The sequence below is a fragment of the Protopterus annectens genome, chromosome 1.part1, assembly GCF_019279795.1.
Source record: "Protopterus annectens isolate FY-2018-M chromosome 1.part1, PAN1.0, whole genome shotgun sequence".
In the NCBI taxonomy this organism is placed as follows: domain Eukaryota; kingdom Metazoa; phylum Chordata; order Ceratodontiformes; family Protopteridae; genus Protopterus; species Protopterus annectens.
Genome location: NC_056726.1, coordinates 1,080,659,820 through 1,080,680,234, shown reverse-complemented (window position 1 = coordinate 1,080,680,234; position 20,415 = coordinate 1,080,659,820). Strand labels below are relative to the sequence as shown.

Genomic DNA, 20,415 nt, shown 5'->3' with positions numbered 1-20,415 from the left:
CGCTACCCCAGATGACAATCGGTGAACTCAGGAGTAGATGGTCTCAGTGGAAGAATGAACACAGGATGTCTTGAACCTGCAAAATATTCTGCATTGATAAGAATGTGCCAGAAGCAATTGGTGGTATGGAGTCCATTTCTGCAGATGAGGTCATAGCAATACACTGATTAGTTTTGCGGTGACAAAGTTTTGGGAGTAGATGAGATTACTCCGAAAAGGCAGATGACAGTAGACATTGGTGAAAAGACACATCTACATGCCTTTCAAAAATCACAGTGAAAGCAATGACTATCCCATTTTCACCAGGGGGGGGTAGAAGCATGCATTCCAGACAGAGCACTGTCCTCGGGTGCCTGGGGAACCTACACCAGGGTGTTGGAAAAGACACCTCATCTGATGGCTAAACATCTGATTCCTGAGAAGCACTTCAGATTGTCTCCTGGTTATACAACAGCAGAGTAACTCTTTGTTATTGCACAGATTCTAGGCAGACACCTGAGAGGATGTAACATTGTGTGTAGAGTAACTCTTTGTTATTGCACAGATATTAGGCAGACACCTGAGAGGTGTAGCATTGTGTGCAGAGTAACTCTTTCTTCATGCACAGATACTAGGCAGATACCTGAGAGGTTGTAGCATTGTGTGCAGAGGAAGGCTTTCCCCATGAACAGATACTAGGCAGATACCTGAGAGCTTTTAGCATTGTGTGCAGAGTAACTCTTTTTTCTTGCACAGATACTGGGCAGATACCTGAGAAGGTGTAGCACTGTCTGCAAAGAAGCTCTTTCCTCATCGTGCACAGATACTAGGCTGGTACCTGAGAGGTTGTAGCATTCTGTGCAGAGTAATTCCTTCCTCATGTGCAGATACTAGGCAGATACCTGAGAGGATGTAGCACTGTGTGAAGAGTAACACTTTCCTCGTGCACAGATAGTATGCAGATACTAGAGAGGTTGAATCATTGTGTACAGAGTAACTCTTTTCTCTTGCACAGTTACTAGACAGGTACCTGAGAGGTTGTAGCATTGTGTGCAGAGTAACTCTTTCCTCGGGCACAGATACTAGGCAGATACCTGAGAGGTTTTAGCATTGTGTTCAGAGTAACTCTTTGTTCTTGCACAGATACTAGTCAGATACCTGAGAGGTTGTAGCATTGTGTGCAGACTGCAGAATAACTCTTTGTTCTTGCACTGATACTAAGCAGATACCTGAGAGGGTGCAGCATTGTCCGCAGAGTAACTCTTTCCTCGTGCACAGATACTAGGCAAGTACCTGCAAGGGTGTAACACTCTGTGCACAGTAACTCTTTCCTCGTGCATAGCTACTAGGCAGGTACCTGAGAGGTTGTAGCATTGTGTGCAGAGTAACTCTTTCCTCATGCACAGATACTAGGCAGATACGTGAGAGGTTGTAACATTGTGTGCAGAGTAACTCCTTCCTCATGCACAGATACTAGGCATGTATCTGAGAGGTTGTAGCATTGTGTGCAGAGTAATGCTTTCCTCGTGCACAGATACTAGGCAGATACCTGAGAGGTTATAGCATTGTGTGCAGAGTAACTCTTTGTTCTTGCCCAGATACTAAGCAGATACCTGACAGGTTGTAGCATGGATTACAGTACATATAAAGGTAAACCATGGATTACTTATAGTACATGGAAGGGTAAGATATCCATTACTTACAATACATATATGCGTAAGGCATGTATTATTTACAATACATGAAGAGGTAAGCCACAGGTACTTACAGTACATGTAGGGGCAAGCCACAGAATAAGTACAGTACATGTAGGGGTAAACCAGGGATTACTTACAGTACATGTAGGGATAAGCCATGAATTACATACAGTACATGTAGGGTTAAGATACGAAGTACTTACAGGACATGTGGAGTAAACCATGGATTACTTACACTACATGGAGGGTTAAACCATGGATTACTTATAGTACATGTAGAGGTAAAATATGGATTACTTACAGGTTTGTAGAGGTAAAACATGGATTACTTACAGGATATATAGGGGTAAACCATGGATTACTGTACATGTAAAGGTAAAGGCATGCATTACAGTACATGTAAAGGTAAAGCCATAGATTACTTACAGGACCCCCATTCCGCATTTCTGGAAAGACTAGGAAGCATAAAGGTCCTACCAAACACCCTGATATTGGGTGATTTCAATTACCCAAACATTAACTGGGAGAACTACTCAAGTACAAACTCCCTTGTGCAACATTTCCTAGAATTTATAAACTCAAATGCCCTGGTTCAACTGGTCAACACTCCCACCAGAGGTGACAACATATTGGACCTAGTCATCACCAACATGGGGTGTCCAGGGCTCAATCCTAGGATCCCTCCTGTTCAGCACAATGCTTTGATCTGACCATAAACTAATCACTCTGGATATCCACATTCCGCACCCATCCCCGGTCAAGCCACCATGAAAAACTTTACAAAAGCAAACTTCACGTTACTTAAGACCGAAGTGGAAAGTTTCAAAGCCCCCATGCTAAAGGATAATGCTGTCCAAGATGCAAAATCCTTTACTAATGCACTCTATGGGCACCTACAAGAATGCCTGGATCATGCTATCCCAAGCAAAACCAAGATTCACTCCACAAAGAAAAGGAAACCAGTCTGGTGGACTCCTGCCATAAACAACCTATACAATAGAAGGAGGAAACTAGTAGAGAAAAGAGTAACATCACAAGAAGGGAAGACATCCCTGATCAGTATCAGCAAGAAACTATGATCCCTCATAAAATCATCCAAGGCGAGCTTCGAAAGAAAAATTGCCAAGGACTCCAAAGATAACCACAAGGCATTCTTTAGCTATGTCAAGAATCTAAGTGGCAATTCTCAGAACTGCTCAGTGTTAGTGCAGAATGGCACAAAATACACTGAACCAATCTACATTGCCAATATCCTGGCAGACAGGTTCAGGGCAAACTTCAGCCCCCCTCACCCCCAAAAGGGCCCATAACCATACCAGAAGAATGTAGTGCCCCTGAAATCACAGACACTCAGGTTAAAACAGCCCTCTCCAAAGCCAAAAACACAGCATCAATGGGACTGGACAGTATCCCAGGCTGCATCCTACATGAGCTCCAAGATGAACTAACCCCTCACCTAAACACAATGCTCAAACTCAGCCTCTCCACAGGCTATGTGTCAATAGACTGGCACACAGCAATGGTTATTCCAATCCACAAAGGTGGAGCCACAACAGACCCCTGGAACTATCACCCTATAAGCCTGACTAGCTTGGTATGCAAGGCTATGGAGCACATCATCATGGATCTCATTAACAGAGACATTGGGAACCTCCAAACACTGGACCCTACCCAGTTTGTCTTTGTTAAGGGCAGATCATGCCTCCTAAACCTAGTGGACTTCTTTGAGACAGTTACCAAGGCTATAGATGAGGGAAATGTAGTCCACACAGCCTCCCTAGACCTTGCAAAGGCCTTCAACACCATTCCCCATTCAGGTACTATAGACAAGCTCACCAGGCTGAAAATAAACCCCTATGTCACGAGATGGGTTGCCAACTGGCTCAAGGACAGAACCCACATGGTAAGAGTTGTGGGAGCTAGGTCTGACTCTAAACCAGTTACAAGTGGTGTTCCCCAGGGCTCAGTCCTAGGATCCCTCCTGTTCAACATATCCTTCTCAGAGGTACAGGCAAGCACAGGAGGACTGTGGCTGACCATTTTGCTGATGACTGCAAACTGGGGGCTATAATTGACTCTCCAGCTGACACAGGCATCCTCCAAGAGGGTCTCACTGAGACCAGATACTTGGTGTCAAAACCATGGCCTCAAGCTAAATGCCAAAAGTGCATAGTCATCCCCTTTGGAAAAAACAAAGTACCCACAAACTACCACATAGGTGGTAGCTCCCTAAATATGGAAGACGTAATAAGGGATCTGGGGACCCAAGTAGATAATAACCTCTCCTTTTATAATCACATTGTCAAAGTGGTTAGAAAATCCTTCTATTTGTCCCACCTAATCACAAAAGGGTTTGCATCCAGATCAAAAGAGGTAAATGTGTCCCTCTACGCAACACTCATCAGACCTATCATAGAGTACAATGCCCCATTTGGGATGTACCTTACAAGACACCTGCAACAGCTGGAAAGACCATAGAAGTACCTCACCAAGAGGTTCACTGGCCTCAAACAGATGCCCTATGTAGCTCGACTGAAGAAACTCCAGCTGTACTCGGTTGCATACCGCCTACTCAGAGGTGATCTCTGCCTGACATACAAGGCTATATCCAACCCAGAATTGATGGACATGCTCCACCTAAAGAAAACCATATCCCCTCGAGCCACACGCTGTAGGGATCTAAACCAGACCACAACAATAAATAGGTCATGCTGGAGGGATAGATTCCTGTCCCAGAGACTTCCCATGCTCTGGAACAAGATTCTGATCTACATTAGGCAGAGCTCCTCACTAACCCTCTTCAAGAGAAACCTTAACGAGTGGATGGGATACAGAAAGTTTACCCACAGGGATCACTTCAATGGCTCTGCTGGACAAAGGCACAGGGAACTAATCTAAGGGGGCGGCGAAAGCCAACACATTTTGGCTAGGCTTATAAATGCCTTCGGCAGATAGCCTAATACCTACCTATGAACAGTACATGTAGGATTACTTACAGGATATGTAGTGGTAAACCATGGATTATTTACAGTACATGTAGGGTAAGCCATGAATTACAGTACTTGTAAAGGTAAATCCATAGATCACTTACAGTCAAGTAGGGGTAAGCCATGGATTACTTACAGTACATGGGGGGGGGTAAGCAATTTATTACTTACAGTACAGGTAGGGGTAAGCTATAGATTGCTTACCATACATGCAGAGGTAAGCCACGGACTACGTACAGTGCATGTAGATGTAAGCGACACATTACATACAGTACATGTAAGGGTAAGCCATGGATTACTTACAGTACATGTAGGATTAAACCATAAAGTACTTACGCTACAGGCACAGGTAAATCATGGATTACTTACAGTACATGTAGGGGTAAGGCATGGATTATGTACAATACATGAAGGGGTATGCCACAGATTACATTAAGTACATGAAGGGATAAGCCGTGGATTACTTACAGGACATGTAGGGATAAACCATGGTTTATTTACAGTACATGTAGAGATAAACCATGAATAATTTACAGTTTACAAGAAGAGCACCCACAGACATACCTCTCAACTGTACAGATTTTTGCAGAATGTCCAGATTTTTCCTCATATTTTTGTTCCATTTTTTTTAAAAAAATTGTCTTTTCTGGCAATTTTAGAAAAGAGATTGAGAGGTATGCCCACAGATTACTTACTTACATGAACGGGTAATTCAAAGATTACTTAATCTATGTGTTGGGTAAATCAAGGATTAATTATAGCACATGTAGAGGTAAACCAAGGATTACTTACAAAACTTGTAGAGGTAAACTATCCAATACTTACAGGACATGTAGATTTAAGCCATAGATTACTTGCAGCACATGTAGAGGTAAACCATGGATTACTTACAGTACATGTAAAGGTAAAGCCATGGATCACTTCCAGTACAGGTAGGGGTAAACCATGGATTACTTACAATAAATGTAAAGGCAAAGCCATGGATTACTTGCAGTAAATTAGGGATAAGTCATGGATTGCTTACAGTATATACAGGGGTCAGCCATGGATTGCTTACATTATATAGTACATTTAAGTGTAAACTATGAATAACTTGCAATGTATGTAGTAGTCAGCTATGGATTACTTATGCTAAATACATAGGTAAGGCTTGGATTATTTACAGTACATGCAGGGGTAAAACTTGGATTACTTAACTTTAGATATGGGGTAAACCTTGGATTAGTTACAATACATGCAGAGGTAAGCACTGGATTATTTGCAGTACATATTTGGTGCCTGCTCCCCCGTCTCAGCCTCCCATTCACCCAGGGGTCAGGATTTTCTCTGTTTCAAATCAATGTAATGGTGACGGTATTGTTCACGTTTTTGTGGTATGCCAGTGCACCTCTGACCTCTTATGGTTGCTCCAGATGTTTGTGTTATATTGTGGCCTTTACTAATCTTCCTTAATGAGTCTTGCCCTTTTTTATTAGTGGAAGAGGTAGAGGAATATGTTTATCTCATTAGGACACTGCCTTTGAGCTCTGAAATAACCCTCAGGTCATAGTTTTCAAAACACACTGCAGACAAAAATGGATGAAAATTGGTGGTCATACACCTTACCACATATGCCTGCAATCACAGAACAAGGGTCAGCTCACTTGCATGACTGGTGGCAGAAAATTACTAAATAAACATTGCATCATATTTGCTGAACTTAGCATTTTGGGGTCTATATTAGAACATCGAAGTATTACTACATCAAATGTTCTAATATCAAACCATTTCACCCGAAACACCACAACATCAAACACTCAAAACAGAAATTTTTTTCCCAGGGGAAAAATTTGCTGTTCCAACAAACAAACACACAACACAAGCACACCAAAATACATAATCCACACACATACACTTCACAAAACCCTACACTAAACCATACATACACTACTAACTATCCACTTACCTTACCCTAACCCTAACCCTAAGGTCCGTAACTACCACACACTCACCTTACCAGCTCCCTAACCCTACCTCACCTAACCCCCGCCCTAACCCTAACATCCACACATTTGCACACTTACCTCAACCTGACCCGTAACTTCCCACCACAGTCCTGATACCTGCGAAGCCACAGAAACAGTCTACTGAATTATTTCCCTGGGAAAGAATTCGGTGCGTCGTGGCTTCGCAATTACCAGTGTTTGAACTTTACAGTTCGAACATCTGGTATTCGATATTCAGCCATTTCGATGGACTGATATAGACCCTCATTTTGAGGTATAAAGTATGGTGGTTTTGCATATTGTTATATGGTATGGTGAACTATACATATTCATTACAATGAGTCCAAAGTCAGTATGTGTTGTCTGGAATTACAGTAAGCCATGGAATGAACCATGCATTTTCACTGTTGACAACAGGTGCCCAGGTATGTGAACAAGAGTTCAAATAAGACAATGCAAAGCTTAGCTAGTGTGCAAGATGTGAAAACTGAGAGAGTCAGAAGTATCTGTGTGTTGTGGCCTCATTTGTGTGATCATCAGACCCAGACGCCTGAATAGGTACATGGGCAAGCACTGACCTTTCATGCACTAAGGAATAGACTGTAAAACAGCAGCATCTTCACTGAGCTCAAAACTTTTGACTTACAACAGCTTCTTAATCTCCTCTTCAGCTTAAAATACCTAATCACTAAGCTTTAATATTCGGTTTGTTACTATGCTGCATTTAAAGCTGGAACAAAACTTTTAAATAGTTGAACAAAACTGAACTCTGAAAAGTAACATTATTTGCAATTCCCATAGTATGAAGTTTATGAGTTAGAGGTTATCATTTCAATGGCATCTGCAGCTCTGAGGTACATTCTTTATTCTGAATCTGTCCTCTCACTTGATTTGCATACATCGGACTGCTCATTTTAATAATATTCCTTATTCCTTTGAATTAATGGCTATTGTCATGTACAGTGCTCAGGTCCAGCTACACTGCTCCTCAGTTAACCATTGTGGCATGAGATTCAATCAGTTTCACACACTCTGCTTGTAGTCAGTCACTGTGTAAATTCATTTACTGAAATGCTGCAAAAGTTTCTGATTACTGGGCTTAATCCCCAGCTTGAGAGTGGATCATAACAGCACTTGGCTGTCCATAAACATTTAAGCATGCCTCAATGCTGTATGGAGTGGGTCTCATGTTTAGGAAGTGCTTAACAAGCTTTTCCATGATATCAAAGCAAAATTGCACCAATCCGTGCACTACAAGCTTGTTATAGCCAAGTTCTTGTGTAAGAACCTTACTGTTTGTGGAGCTACACTAGAAAGCGTCTAACAGCTTTAAAAGCTGCACTGCACATATCACAATGCTACACAAATTGCAGTAAGAAACAAAATGTACCACTAATCAATGCACAGCTTTAAAACTGTTACTCATTATATGCTGAAATACAATTTTGTTTTTTTAACTGAAGTTATTAGTGGTGGCAGTCAAAACACCCCATTTATTACTAAGGACCTTCATTAGTTACTCGACAACAACACTTTGTCGTATATTCTCAATATGGATGTCAAGCACTTAAGTTCAAAAGCTTAGTTACCGAGGTGAATTTTTCAACATCAGTTTCTAGGACACAACATAACGGATAGCAAGTGGGTCTCCTATAATAATCTGCTTATTATGTGTACGAAACACGGATGTCAAATAATTCACCTCCAGAGTGCAATTTGAGAGGTGAATTTTGTAATCATGTTGAGAACACATTATAAAACATTGGGACCATAATTCTTTGAAGTCTGTGGAGCTTTGTCCGTTTCATGTATGACCAGGAACAGAAAAAAAGAAGGAACGTTAGGAACATTAAGTGGTTCACTGGTTTTGAAATGAGTTAGCACTGTCAAATAGCCAGAAACAAACCAAGCCAAATAGCCAGAAACAAACCAAGCAAAATCTTCACAGTGAGGAGTATATGAAGTTCACTCCTTAAAATATGTTATACACCTAGTTCTCTAATAAAATTCAAACTTTAAAATACATACTACAAAATAATAAAATAGTAGGTAGTCTACAGTTGAGTTAAAATGGAATATCCTTTATTGAAACATACAAACAAGTGATCCTAGTTGAGCATAATGAAAAGTATTAAAGATGTTCATTAATTTATATAAAAACAGGTTATTTGGAGCAAGGGAGTAGTGAGAGGGTGGTACTGTTAAGAGCAATAAAAGCATTAAACTCATTCCTTTACATAAATCCCCCTTCCCCTTAACACTAGTGTAAACTGAGACTGTGCTACCTTAGAACTGAAACTTAAAAGCTAGAGACAAATTAAATATAATATAAGAACAGCTTATTATGACTAACCTACTAATCCAAACTTTATTAAGAAACAAACTCACTAACAATTAACTAATTAACTAACAAAAAGATCTACCACTAACATCTATCAGAATAAATATTACTAACTTATAAACTGAAACACTTTTAACAAAGATCTCTTTCATACCAAATAAATACTTCATGACATTTGTTTGTAAAACACATATCATAATATAAATTAACTTGTGTATAAATCTACAAGTGAACACCTAAGTAGGCTGAAAACCATAGCCGTAATTGCTGAGGTGGAAATACAGTGAAAAATCTTAGAAATAGTGAAAATGTTACAAATAAAGCATTTTTTTTCTCAAATACAACTTGCAGCTCTCCCATTATATTTATATTTAGTACGCTGTGCATGCAACTTTACTTAAAGAGTTTACCCAGCCTCCAATCAGCTCTTCACCACTGTTAGCTTGTTTAGCGTCTCTTGCCACTGCATAGTCCCTAGTACGAGCTTTGCCCACTCCTAGCTGCTCGTGACAGATATTTTTTTTGTGCCAATTAAAGTGTTTTTTGGCTAAAACTATATCACATATAGCTGTAGCCCTACCTCAATTCAGTCACCCTATTGTTAATGTATAATTCTTTTTAGCTTTGATTTCAACACAAACTTTGCTGTTTACACTGTATAATTAAATCACAATTTTGATAGGCCATGTACTATCCCTTCCTGCTGTTCCACATGCAACTTGTTCTTTTTAATGGATAGATATAACAAGAGTTTGCGGGTGCAAAAATTCGTACAAGTTCATACGCCCAGGTGAGAACTGCTCTCTCCAAGGCAAAGAACACAGCATCCATGGGACCTGATGGTGTCCCCGGCTGTGTGCTCCATGAACTCAATGAGGAATTAAACCCACAGTTAGGACAGCTGTTTAATCTTAGTCTCACCTCCGGATACGTACCCAGGGAGTGGCGTACAGCGACTGTGGTCCCACTCCACAAAGGCGGTGCCTCCACCGACCCTGGAAATTACCGTCCCATTAGCTTGACAAGCCTTATCTGCAAAGCCATGGAGAGGATCATAATGGATCTTATAAATAAAGAAATAGGGAATTTGCAGACTTTGGATCCAACCCAGTTTGGCTTTGTCAAAGGCAGATCATGCCTTTTAAACTTTGTTGACTTTTTCGTAACAGTCACCAAGGCCATTGACGAGGGAAAGGCAGTCCATACAGCCTACCTAGACCTGGTGAAGGGTTTCGATACAATACCTCACTCGGGTATCATTGAAAAACTCATCAACTTAAAAGTAAACCCATATATTACAAGATGGGTTGCAAACTGGCTGAGTGACAGAACCCACAGGGTCAGAGTTGCTGGCGCCATGTCAGACTCAAAGCCTGTCACAAGTGGTGTCCCACAGGGCTCAGTCCTGGGCCCACTCTTGTTTGGCATCTACTTTTCTGAAGTACAAGCAAACACAGGAGGGTTATGGCTGACAAAGTTTGCAGATGACTGCAAACTGGGCGTCGTAGTTGAAAACACATCCGACACAGATATCCTTCAGAAGGGTCTCACAGAAACGGATAACTGGTGCCAGAGCCATGGCCTAAAGTTAAATGCCAAGAAATGCATAGTCATACCCTTCGGGAAAAATAAGGTTATCCCTAGCTACCATATAGGTGGCAATCCCCTGAACACAGAAGAAGTTATTAGGGACCTGGGAACCCAGGTTGACAGTAGCCTTTCATTCGACACTCATATTGCTAAAGTAGTCAGGAAGACCTTCTACATTGCCCACCTTATCATGAAGGGATTCACATCTAGATCAAGGGAAGTCATAGTCTCCCTATACTCATCACTCATCAGACCAATGATCGAGTACAATGCCCCATTTGGAATGTATCTGACCCGACACTTGCAGCAGCTGGAGAGGCCACAAAAGTTCCTCACCAAAAGGATAAAGGGTCTCAAAAATCTGTCTTATGCTGCCCGACTGAAAGAACTCCAGTTATATTCAGTTGCTTACCGCTTGCTCAGAGGTGACCTATGCCTGACATACAAGGCCATGTCAAACCCAGATTTGATGAACATGCTTCATCTCAAAAAATCTAGATCCCTCAGAGCCACAAGGGCAGGAGACTTAAACCACAACACGGTTATTAATAGGACGTGCTGGAGGGATAGATTTATCACCCAAAGACTCCCTATGCTGTGGAACAAAATCCCAGTTTATGTGAGGCAGAGCACCTCACTGGCCTTGTTTCAAGAGGAATCTTGACCAATGGATGGGAGATCGCAGATACACCCCAGGGGTTACCTCAGTGTCACTGCTCAACAGAGGCACAGCAAAATAATGGGCATAGTTTCTCCAAACCAAAGGGGTGGCGTAAGCCACAAAACTATGGGCTAGGCTTATAAATGCCCTTGGGCAGATAGCCTAGTATGAACCTATGAACCTATGAACAAGTCATGGCAAATATATCATGTTGCTACTCTAATTAAGTGATTTCTTAACAGTTAAGTTATTGTCTCTGATGAGAAACTTACACTGTGTTTTAGTCATTTACTACTGTTTTGAATTTGTTTTACTGCACCTAAATTTGTACTTGTGAATTGTACCTTGATGCAATTATTGCTAGTTAGAATCTTAAGGTAAATGACAGGTGTTTACTGAGTATATTTGACCTACAGTTGTTGTTTCCTCTGAACTACATTGCCTGTATTTTAGCTACCTCTTTCTCTTCCTACTAACTAATCATTACTAAATCTTCTTTTGCTGACTTAAGCTACCTTAGACTCTCATTTTCTACCTGCTCCTTTCCTCCACTGTTTCTGCAAATTACTTTTCTCACATAACTGTGCTTAGCTTTCTATCTACTCCTCCTACGTTTTCTGTAATTCTAAACAGGTAACCAAAATCAGTTTTTTAACACACAGTTTCTTTTCTTATTTTATCTCCCTTTACAGCAAAGCTCCCAGACATCAGCATGCTCTATCTCTTCCAACCTTGGCTAGAACTACCTAGAACCCCTACATCCAAGAACAAAATTGTTCCTAGTGGCCAGCTGTTTAAATATGAGAGAGTTCACTGTATTACATCCAAGAACAACATTTTTCCTAGTGGCCAGCTCTTTAAATTTGAGAGAGTTCACTGTATTTTGTTGTTTGTACTTACTACTTCTTAATATAACTATTCTAACTAAATTTTAACTCACACCTGACATAAATTGTGTTGTTACACTTCTCTCATTGGCTCTATCACTCACCCCCCAATAGTTTAGTAAACTTGATTTCCTGTATACTTGCATTGGATTTCTCCTTCTCCATAAGGTTCACTTTATTACTCAAAACCCCCTTTCTTTTAGTAAATCCTTGTTGTTCTATATTTCACCTAGTCCTCCGTCCTATCTTCACCCTTCAGTGAATTCTCCTAAATAACCTCAGCAGCCTCTCTATTGGAAATCTAAGCTTCATTATACTTCGTTCACTTGTACTGCCTTACCTGACTTGGCTCTCTCCACTCCAATTCACTGTACTTCTGTGGATTGTTTCTTTTCAGTGCTTTCCCTGCTTCTTGCAGCCCAGTCCACTCTGTACACCCTTGCTACACTCGGGGTTACTCAGCTCCCCTACCCTACCCCCATTCCCACACCCCTCTGACCTAATTTCCTTTATACTTAACACCCTATCTCCACGGCCCCTCTGCCCCACCCCCAACCCCTCCCCTCCAATAACCTGTACACAATCTAACCTCCACTTCAATCTCTGCCTACCTAGTCACTTAATTTATGTCCTCTCAAACATATCACTCTTCTGATATTCTCCCCCTCCCTATCCACTTCTCCTATTAGTTCTTCACCTCATCCTTATCTACATCTACTACCCATTATAACTGCTACCGGAATTTACTTGTACTATCTTTCTCTTCCCTCTGTGCATGTAGAACATTGAAATTGCCTAACCATTCCTACCCTTATTTTCATTTACAAACAAAATTAAAAATACACTCCTTCCAACACACGTCTTTAATCTCACTTCTCTAAACATTACTTCTCACCATTATCATTCTGTGTATTTCCAGAATATACTTCTTATCCATCAACTTCAACTACTCCAGTCTTTCCCATCCTATTCCCAGCTGTGCAAGCCTACAACTTGTTTCTGTTCCTACTCTCTACTTTTACTCTAATCCTCCTATATAACCTCACCTCCTACAATACGCTATTAAAACCTTATTATCAGTCACTAACCTCAGTCTATCCTACATTCATGCCAAACCACCCACACTAATTTCTGAAAACTCTACATAATCCTGAAACTACTCTCCTTCTTCCTAAAAATCAATATTTTCTCTAGCTCCTCAATCTCCCCTAAAATATCACCCCCCCACCTCTCAACTCTTTTCCTACTCTAATTAAACTGCTCATATTCATTGGTATCCATACCAACCCTTCACCTAGTAATTCCTCTTCCTTTGACTCTATGCTCAAGTACCCCTCCTCATCTCTTCCTAATATTTCAACAAAAAACCTCTCTCTGTAGTTCATGAACATAAAAAGTATTATGCCTGGATATCCCATCACTCTCTGTAAAACTTGGCTGAAACCCCACATTCCTGACAAGGACTTCCTACCCCCTGGATCCAACGTCTTATGACTTGATAGAACTCAAGAAAAGGGGGAGTGTTTGCTGTTATATTCTCCTACCACCTCACAGTAAACCCCTACTTAGTCCCAACCCCTCTGCCTCACCAGCTGAACTACTAATTGCTAACTGCAAAATCAATTCTCACAATGTCTTCACCATAGTTGCAATTTACATACCCCCATTGACAATATCCCTGTACTTGAAAATATCAGCTCCTAGCTGACTCAATACTTCCCAAATGATACTATCATCTTGGGAATATAAACATAAATTGGATATCCCTCTCCTCAGACACTCCTAACTCCTGGATTAATTTACATGACTTTTCTGAATTAATCTGTACTCCTACCCACACCAACAAATCATCAGATTCTACCTCTCTTCTTGACTGGATTCTAGTATCTCATCCCCTTAAATATCACTTCCCTGAAACACTGCTTAATGCTTTCAGTGACTGCTGTCCAGTCAAAGTCTTTAAATTCTCTCCACACTATACTAAATCACACAAGCTCATAGCCTGTTGCAAATTGTCAACTTTGACTCTGATACACTTAACCATCTCTCCGCTATCAACTGGAACTTCCTTAAACATCTACCCCTGGATGATGCCATTCAAAAATTCAGTTAAATATTCTTTAATATTCTCAAGTTCCTTTTCCCCCTTCCATACAGTAAGAGTAAAATCCATTGTATCCCCTTGACTTACACTCACCACCCACTCTTTAATGCAAGAAAGTGACAAACTTGGAAGATCTGGTCTAAAACCAACCTCCCCTCCCACCTCCAACACTGTAAAGAACATTGCAACCTTACTAAGAAATCCATATATACTGACAAGACGAACTTCTATAATAACCCTACTAAACCACTGAAATTCTGGCATGCTATCAACCAAATTCTTCATCCTGGAAACCCCACATCCCTCAACCATGTCCTAGTAATACTCCACTAGAAACTGCCACTAACTTCAACTCTTATTTCATAGATACTATCAACAAACTGACACTTCAAATCAACCCCAACCCAAATGGTTATATCCTCCTCACCCTAACCACCTACTCCAACTCCTCTCCAGCCTTTTCTCTAAAATCAGCATCCACTAACTATATTATATCCTTACTTCTAAAGCTTAAACCTTGCACCCCTCCATTGATAATCTACCAACTTTCTTTCTCCAGAAAGCTTCTAACTCTCTTGCCCTCCCATCTCCATGCGTATTAACCGGTCCATCACTGAATCCAAAGTACCTCCTATCTGGAAACATTTATATACCTTCCCCATCCATAAGGTAGACAACTCCTCTGAACTTGCCAACTTCAGGCCCATTGCAATTCTAACCCCTCCCTCAAAAATTCTTGAAAATTGTGGATACAAACAAATCCTTCATTTTCTCCTACAAGAGAATCTACTTACTTCCCCTCAACATGGCTTTTGATCTAAACATAGCACCTCCACCACTCTCATTTCCTTAATAAACACCATATCCCAAGCCAGAGACCATAATAAACTTGTCTCATGCCTATTTCTTGACCTATCAAAGGCATTTAACACCATCTCCCATCCTCTCCTCCTGTACAGACTCTCTGAACTAACCCTCTCCACTTCTACTATCTCCTGGTTCACTAGTTAGCTCAATGACCGACTCCAATCTGTCAAATGTCTCTCTACTACTTCTCCTGTTTGGCCTGCCAAGATGGGTGCACCTCAATGACCAGTCCTTGGCCCATTACTGTTTAATATCTTTACCAATGTATTATATACCTCATGCCCCCAATCATCACTGGTGCAGTACGCAGATGACTCCACAGTTATCACCCATAGCTGATTCCCTGTCTCGCCTAAATACATAGATACAGACTTCCATTTTATCCATTGAAAACTGGCTCACTAAGAACCAGCTTATTCTAAATCCAAAACCCCAAAACTATGAACCATGTTAAATCCTCTTTTTGTATCTCATCCCTCAATAACACCCCCATCTCTGTGAATTACACCCCAGATTATTAGGGGTTATCATTGATGACCATCTCAAATTTGATCTACATGTCCTTACATTACAAAAACCCACCAAAAGCTTAGACTCCTTGACATGAACAAAAAAAAATATCCAATAAAGCTAAAATCTCACTATTCCATGCCTACCTCCTACCCACCCTATTTTATGCCTCACAAATCCTTACTAACCTTCAAACCACTTTTCTAACAGAACTCAAATCCACCTACAATAAAGTCCCAAGATTTGCAGCAGACCATTCCTACCACTCACACCACTGCCTTTCTCTAAAGAATTAAATTGGGTAGAATTTCCCCACCAGCTGCTTCTCTTTCAACTTCAAATAATTAATTCTATATTTAATTTGCCCTCTTTCTGTCCTCACATTGCCTCATTTGTCTCCCTCTACTCCCCTACAAGGTCCCTACAAAGCTCTAAACAAAACCTTCTCCAAATCTGCAAGCCTAAAACAAAACTAGGACAAAACCTGTACCGTTACTCCCCAGCCCAGTCCTGGAACAAACTTCTCTTAGATATTAGAAAGATTAATCACCCACTTAAATTCGAAACTGCTACTAAAACTGTCTACTATGAAAGTTCATTATAACATTATATGAAAATAAAAACCATAGGAGATGAAAACTATCTAAACAGGATATGGATCTGCCACTGTAACTTCTCTCCTTAAAGGTTCACCCAGTACACATCAGCTCAGTCTCACCTATCCCGCTACCTTTCTTCTACTTTAATACTCTACAACTAATGTGATATCTCTTTATTTTCAGCATTTATACTGCACATCTTACTGAAGTACTCAAGAATTATTCTCTGATGGGACTGTACAGCTTGATTTTATTGATGTAAAATGCATATACTCTCCTTTGTTAACCATGTACTTTATATTATGTATATTCACTTGTAATTTTTGTTGTAATTTGTGTTTGTAATTGCAGTTGTGGAGCTTTTCTCCCTGGGCCTCCACTGAAAAAGAGCTTTGGTTCAGTTGCACTAACCCAGTCAACAAATGTCAAATAAATAAAATAAGAATAAATAATTAAGGCCCTGGGGATCTGTTCAAGTCTGGCCTCTAACTAAGAGAGCACTTAGTTTAAATGAGTAAAAGTATCAGAAAACAATGCCAATGTCAGTTATTTTAAAATATTTACAATGTTTGATATTATTTATAACAATATTAGTATGTATAATATTAGTGTGTAATGTCAAATTGCCAGAAGCACACCTCACAGCTTCTTTAGTTAAGTATAAAGGACAAATTCAAAAATAATGCGTAAAAAAAGAATAAAAATCAGAGACCATTTTGAAATATTGTTCTTATTCATTTAAAAGGTAATAGAAAAACAGGTTTTTCATCAATATGCATTTTCTGAACAGTGCAATGTATGGAACTCTGGCATAACTGGAATGTCTGGCATTATTAACTAACTGTAATCCTCAGTGATTTACCAGAAAATGAAAACTTTATGCGGGAACAGAGCCAAACTTTGAAATAAACTCGAGGACAGTCGACAGGTATGAACCACATGCAGAAACAATTATGTTTTACCTTCTTCAACTGTTCTTTCCCAGCCAGCACTGTCTACTGCTAGTGCCTTGCACAAATCCCAATATAATAATTTTGGGTGTAATTAACTATTACACACACCTCAAATTGTGTTATAATTCATTCTTTAAATTGTTAGTTTCCCAAGTGTATCATTTTCATATATCAGAGAGTAATCTCTGCTGTCCATGCATCATAATATTGTTATGAATAGTGACTTAATCATAAGCCTGTGTGCCATTCATCTACATAATGATTGCCTGTTACAAGCATTTACAGCTGGACAGAATCCCATAGTAACATAAGAAGCTACATAAATTATATCACATATTAAGCTTTCATCTGTTATAAATTTTGCTAGGTAAAGGAATTGGTTCATTGTAAATCCGTTGCATCTATGGTCCATTTGTTCCAATACATATGGAGAGTTTACAATAGACAAAAATTTGTGCATTTTCAAAGGAGAGCTCCAATATGTACTAAAATACACATAGACAAGAAAACGGCATACAAACTCTACAATAATTCAAGGTTGGGACTGAACTCAAAATTGTGGTATCTATCTCTCTCTCTTTCTCTCTCTATCTATCTAGCTAGCTAGCTACCCTTTGTTGACTTGGTTTGTTCCACTAGTCCAGTTGCCTTTTTACTGGGTATAAGGGATAAGTCACAGGTAGAATCTTTAATATGCTAACTGAAATGGAATGTAGAAAGACAGATTATGCAACATTTAACCTACAGACTGGCATGTCTGTTTTTTATCCTTGGCTGATTGAAAAACATTTTGCATGATACTACGAGTTAGCAGAAAAAATGGGTTTTACATCATGTTTTACTTGTATAGCACAGAGTTTTACCATTATAATATATTCTGCTAGAACAGTATGAGCAACATGTAACTGAATTATATAAACAGTAATTTACCTGTACATGACGTCAAAATAATTCATGTTCTTGTCTCCAAATTGTTTTCCAATTTGTTGCTTGCCTTCCCTGGTTCAAAAGAAATGCATGCATGTGAGGTACTGGTAACTTGTAATGCAAAAGAATTAACATGTGAAAAGTTTAATTTAGTTTAAAAATTACTTTTAACATCATCTGTATCAGATAATGAATTTATAACCAAACACACAACTCATTTCTTTAGACAGGTTCCTGTTGATACCTTTGGGCCATAATTGCTGTCCTCAGCATAATGAAACTGTAACTATGTCTGACAGAGACATATTTGAAGTCCAAGGTTCCTGTACCTGGGAGCATTTCTCCTGCTCTGATGTACAGAGATCTTAAAGCTGGTATATATAAAACACAGGTGTATCAGCAAAGTAGCCCAACCAAAGCAACAAGGTCATAGTGTCATTACAGTAAGTTCTGACATTTGCCATATTTACTTTTAAATCACAGGTTAATATTTTCAGAGTTGCAGGGCTTGCAGTTAAGTGTTTAACACCACTTGAAATTACTTTGTTGCATTAAATTTGTCATTACACAGAAGTCTGGTTTCAATCTGGTTTCCATTCTGCCCAAGGAAACATATGATGATACTGATTGCAGATGATCTGTACTGTACCTGTGAGGTAAGTGTTTCACCTAAAGATTTAATGTTCTATGACAGAGTTATGACACAGTTACAGCTTTAAAACAAAAAATATTGAATTTCACATAATACCAAAGTCACAGCTACATGAGCCATTTCACAGTGCATGCGGCCACTCAAGTCTCAGAACATTCCTTTACATTACACTTCAACTGGCAGGTCCAGTACAGGTCCGTTAATCCGCATGTCAATAAAACAATACAAAGCAAGTTAACTACACCTGTTGCTCATTTTACTTTGGTCCCCCTTACTAACTTACTGTTTGCCAGTAATCTCAAGCACTATACAACAAATCGTTCTGAAACACTAAATGTACCTCATCATATCCTGCCAATATAGCTGCTTCTCGTACAAAATCAAACATCACTGCATCAACAGCAAATGCTATCATCATCACCATCATCATCACGATTATCATCAACCTGCCTTTTACCATTTTCAACATGGTGTCGTATTGCCACATCAACTCTTGGCATTTCTTTTGATTCAATGCCACTGTCCTACCTTGTTTGCCAGTCATGTCTGACTGTCGCATGTCTTCCCTTATGCAATCCATCCTTCTCCTTGATGGATGCCCTCATTTTCTCTTGTCTTCTTCCTGATCCTCCAAAATCTTCACCACCAAATCATCTTTTGCTTTTTCATACATGTACCTAGAACAGCTTATGATGGTTTGTTTGATGTTCTCTGTGATTGGAGCTACTTTTTCTTCATCTCTTATGTTCTCATTTTTTGTCTATCCCACAGTGTACATCCTACCACCCCTCTCAGGCACTGCATCTCCATCTGACCTGTCGTTACTGCCCAGGTTTATGTACCATACAGTAGTACTGGTTGCACCACTGCTTTATACACCTTACTTTTCAGCTTCTTTGGCATTCTTCTGCCATACACTAGCCATGGCAGGATGTACCAGTTGGCTGCAGCCATTTTAACTGTAGCGTTGGCTTCGGCTTCCATATTTATGCTTCCTTCTCCTCAAACACCCATCTCAGATACTTGAAAATGATAACCTTTTCCACTATTTTTCTATCAGTTTCATCTCATTTACCTTTAATTTTGCATTTCATTCCCCCACAGTTTGCTGAAATTTTCAGTTGTAAAGCCACACTGTTTGCACACATCAGATTTGTTGATCTGCCCCCTCATATGTGCTTAGTCTCTGATGAAAGTAAGAGAAAATGTGACCACCATGATCATAAACTAATCCTTTGCTTTCATCCACAGGCTGCCTTACCCAATCAGATCGCTCTTCTGATGATCTCACAATGTCTGGTCACTTACAAAGTAGAATAAATAATGGCCACAGTGTTGCATTTTAACCTGCTCCTCTTGTCAGCCTCATCAGCCCCATCCTTTCACCATCATAAACAAATGAATGAATAAATGGGTCTCTGTGGTGAGTAGCATGTATTGTTACCAATACCCACAGAACACTCTGCTTGCCAATGTATCTGGCTTCCAGCCTGCAAATGAAAATTATATCTGCATGCAAATGCAATTCTCAAACACTGGAATGAAGACTCCTCTTGTCATCCTTAGTCAAATGACTAGCGATAACTGTGGGAGCACAGACATTACTTTCATTATCCAGTTAAGATGCTTAGCTAACATGGTGACCCTTTATGGCCCGGATGGAAATAGCATATTAC

At 39.9% G+C, this 20,415-nt stretch overlaps 1 protein-coding gene across 1 annotated transcript in view; it reads right to left on the bottom strand.

Annotated features, from left to right (window-relative positions):
• Positions 1 to 20,415, bottom strand: part of LOC122813602 (acetylserotonin O-methyltransferase-like) — a 237,282-nt gene that overhangs the window by 124,666 nt on the left and 92,201 nt on the right. The window contains exon 3 of the mRNA XM_044086017.1: positions 18,091 to 18,159. Coding sequence (XP_043941952.1) covers positions 18,091 to 18,159 — 69 coding nt within the window. The remainder of the gene's footprint in view (positions 1 to 18,090; positions 18,160 to 20,415) is intronic.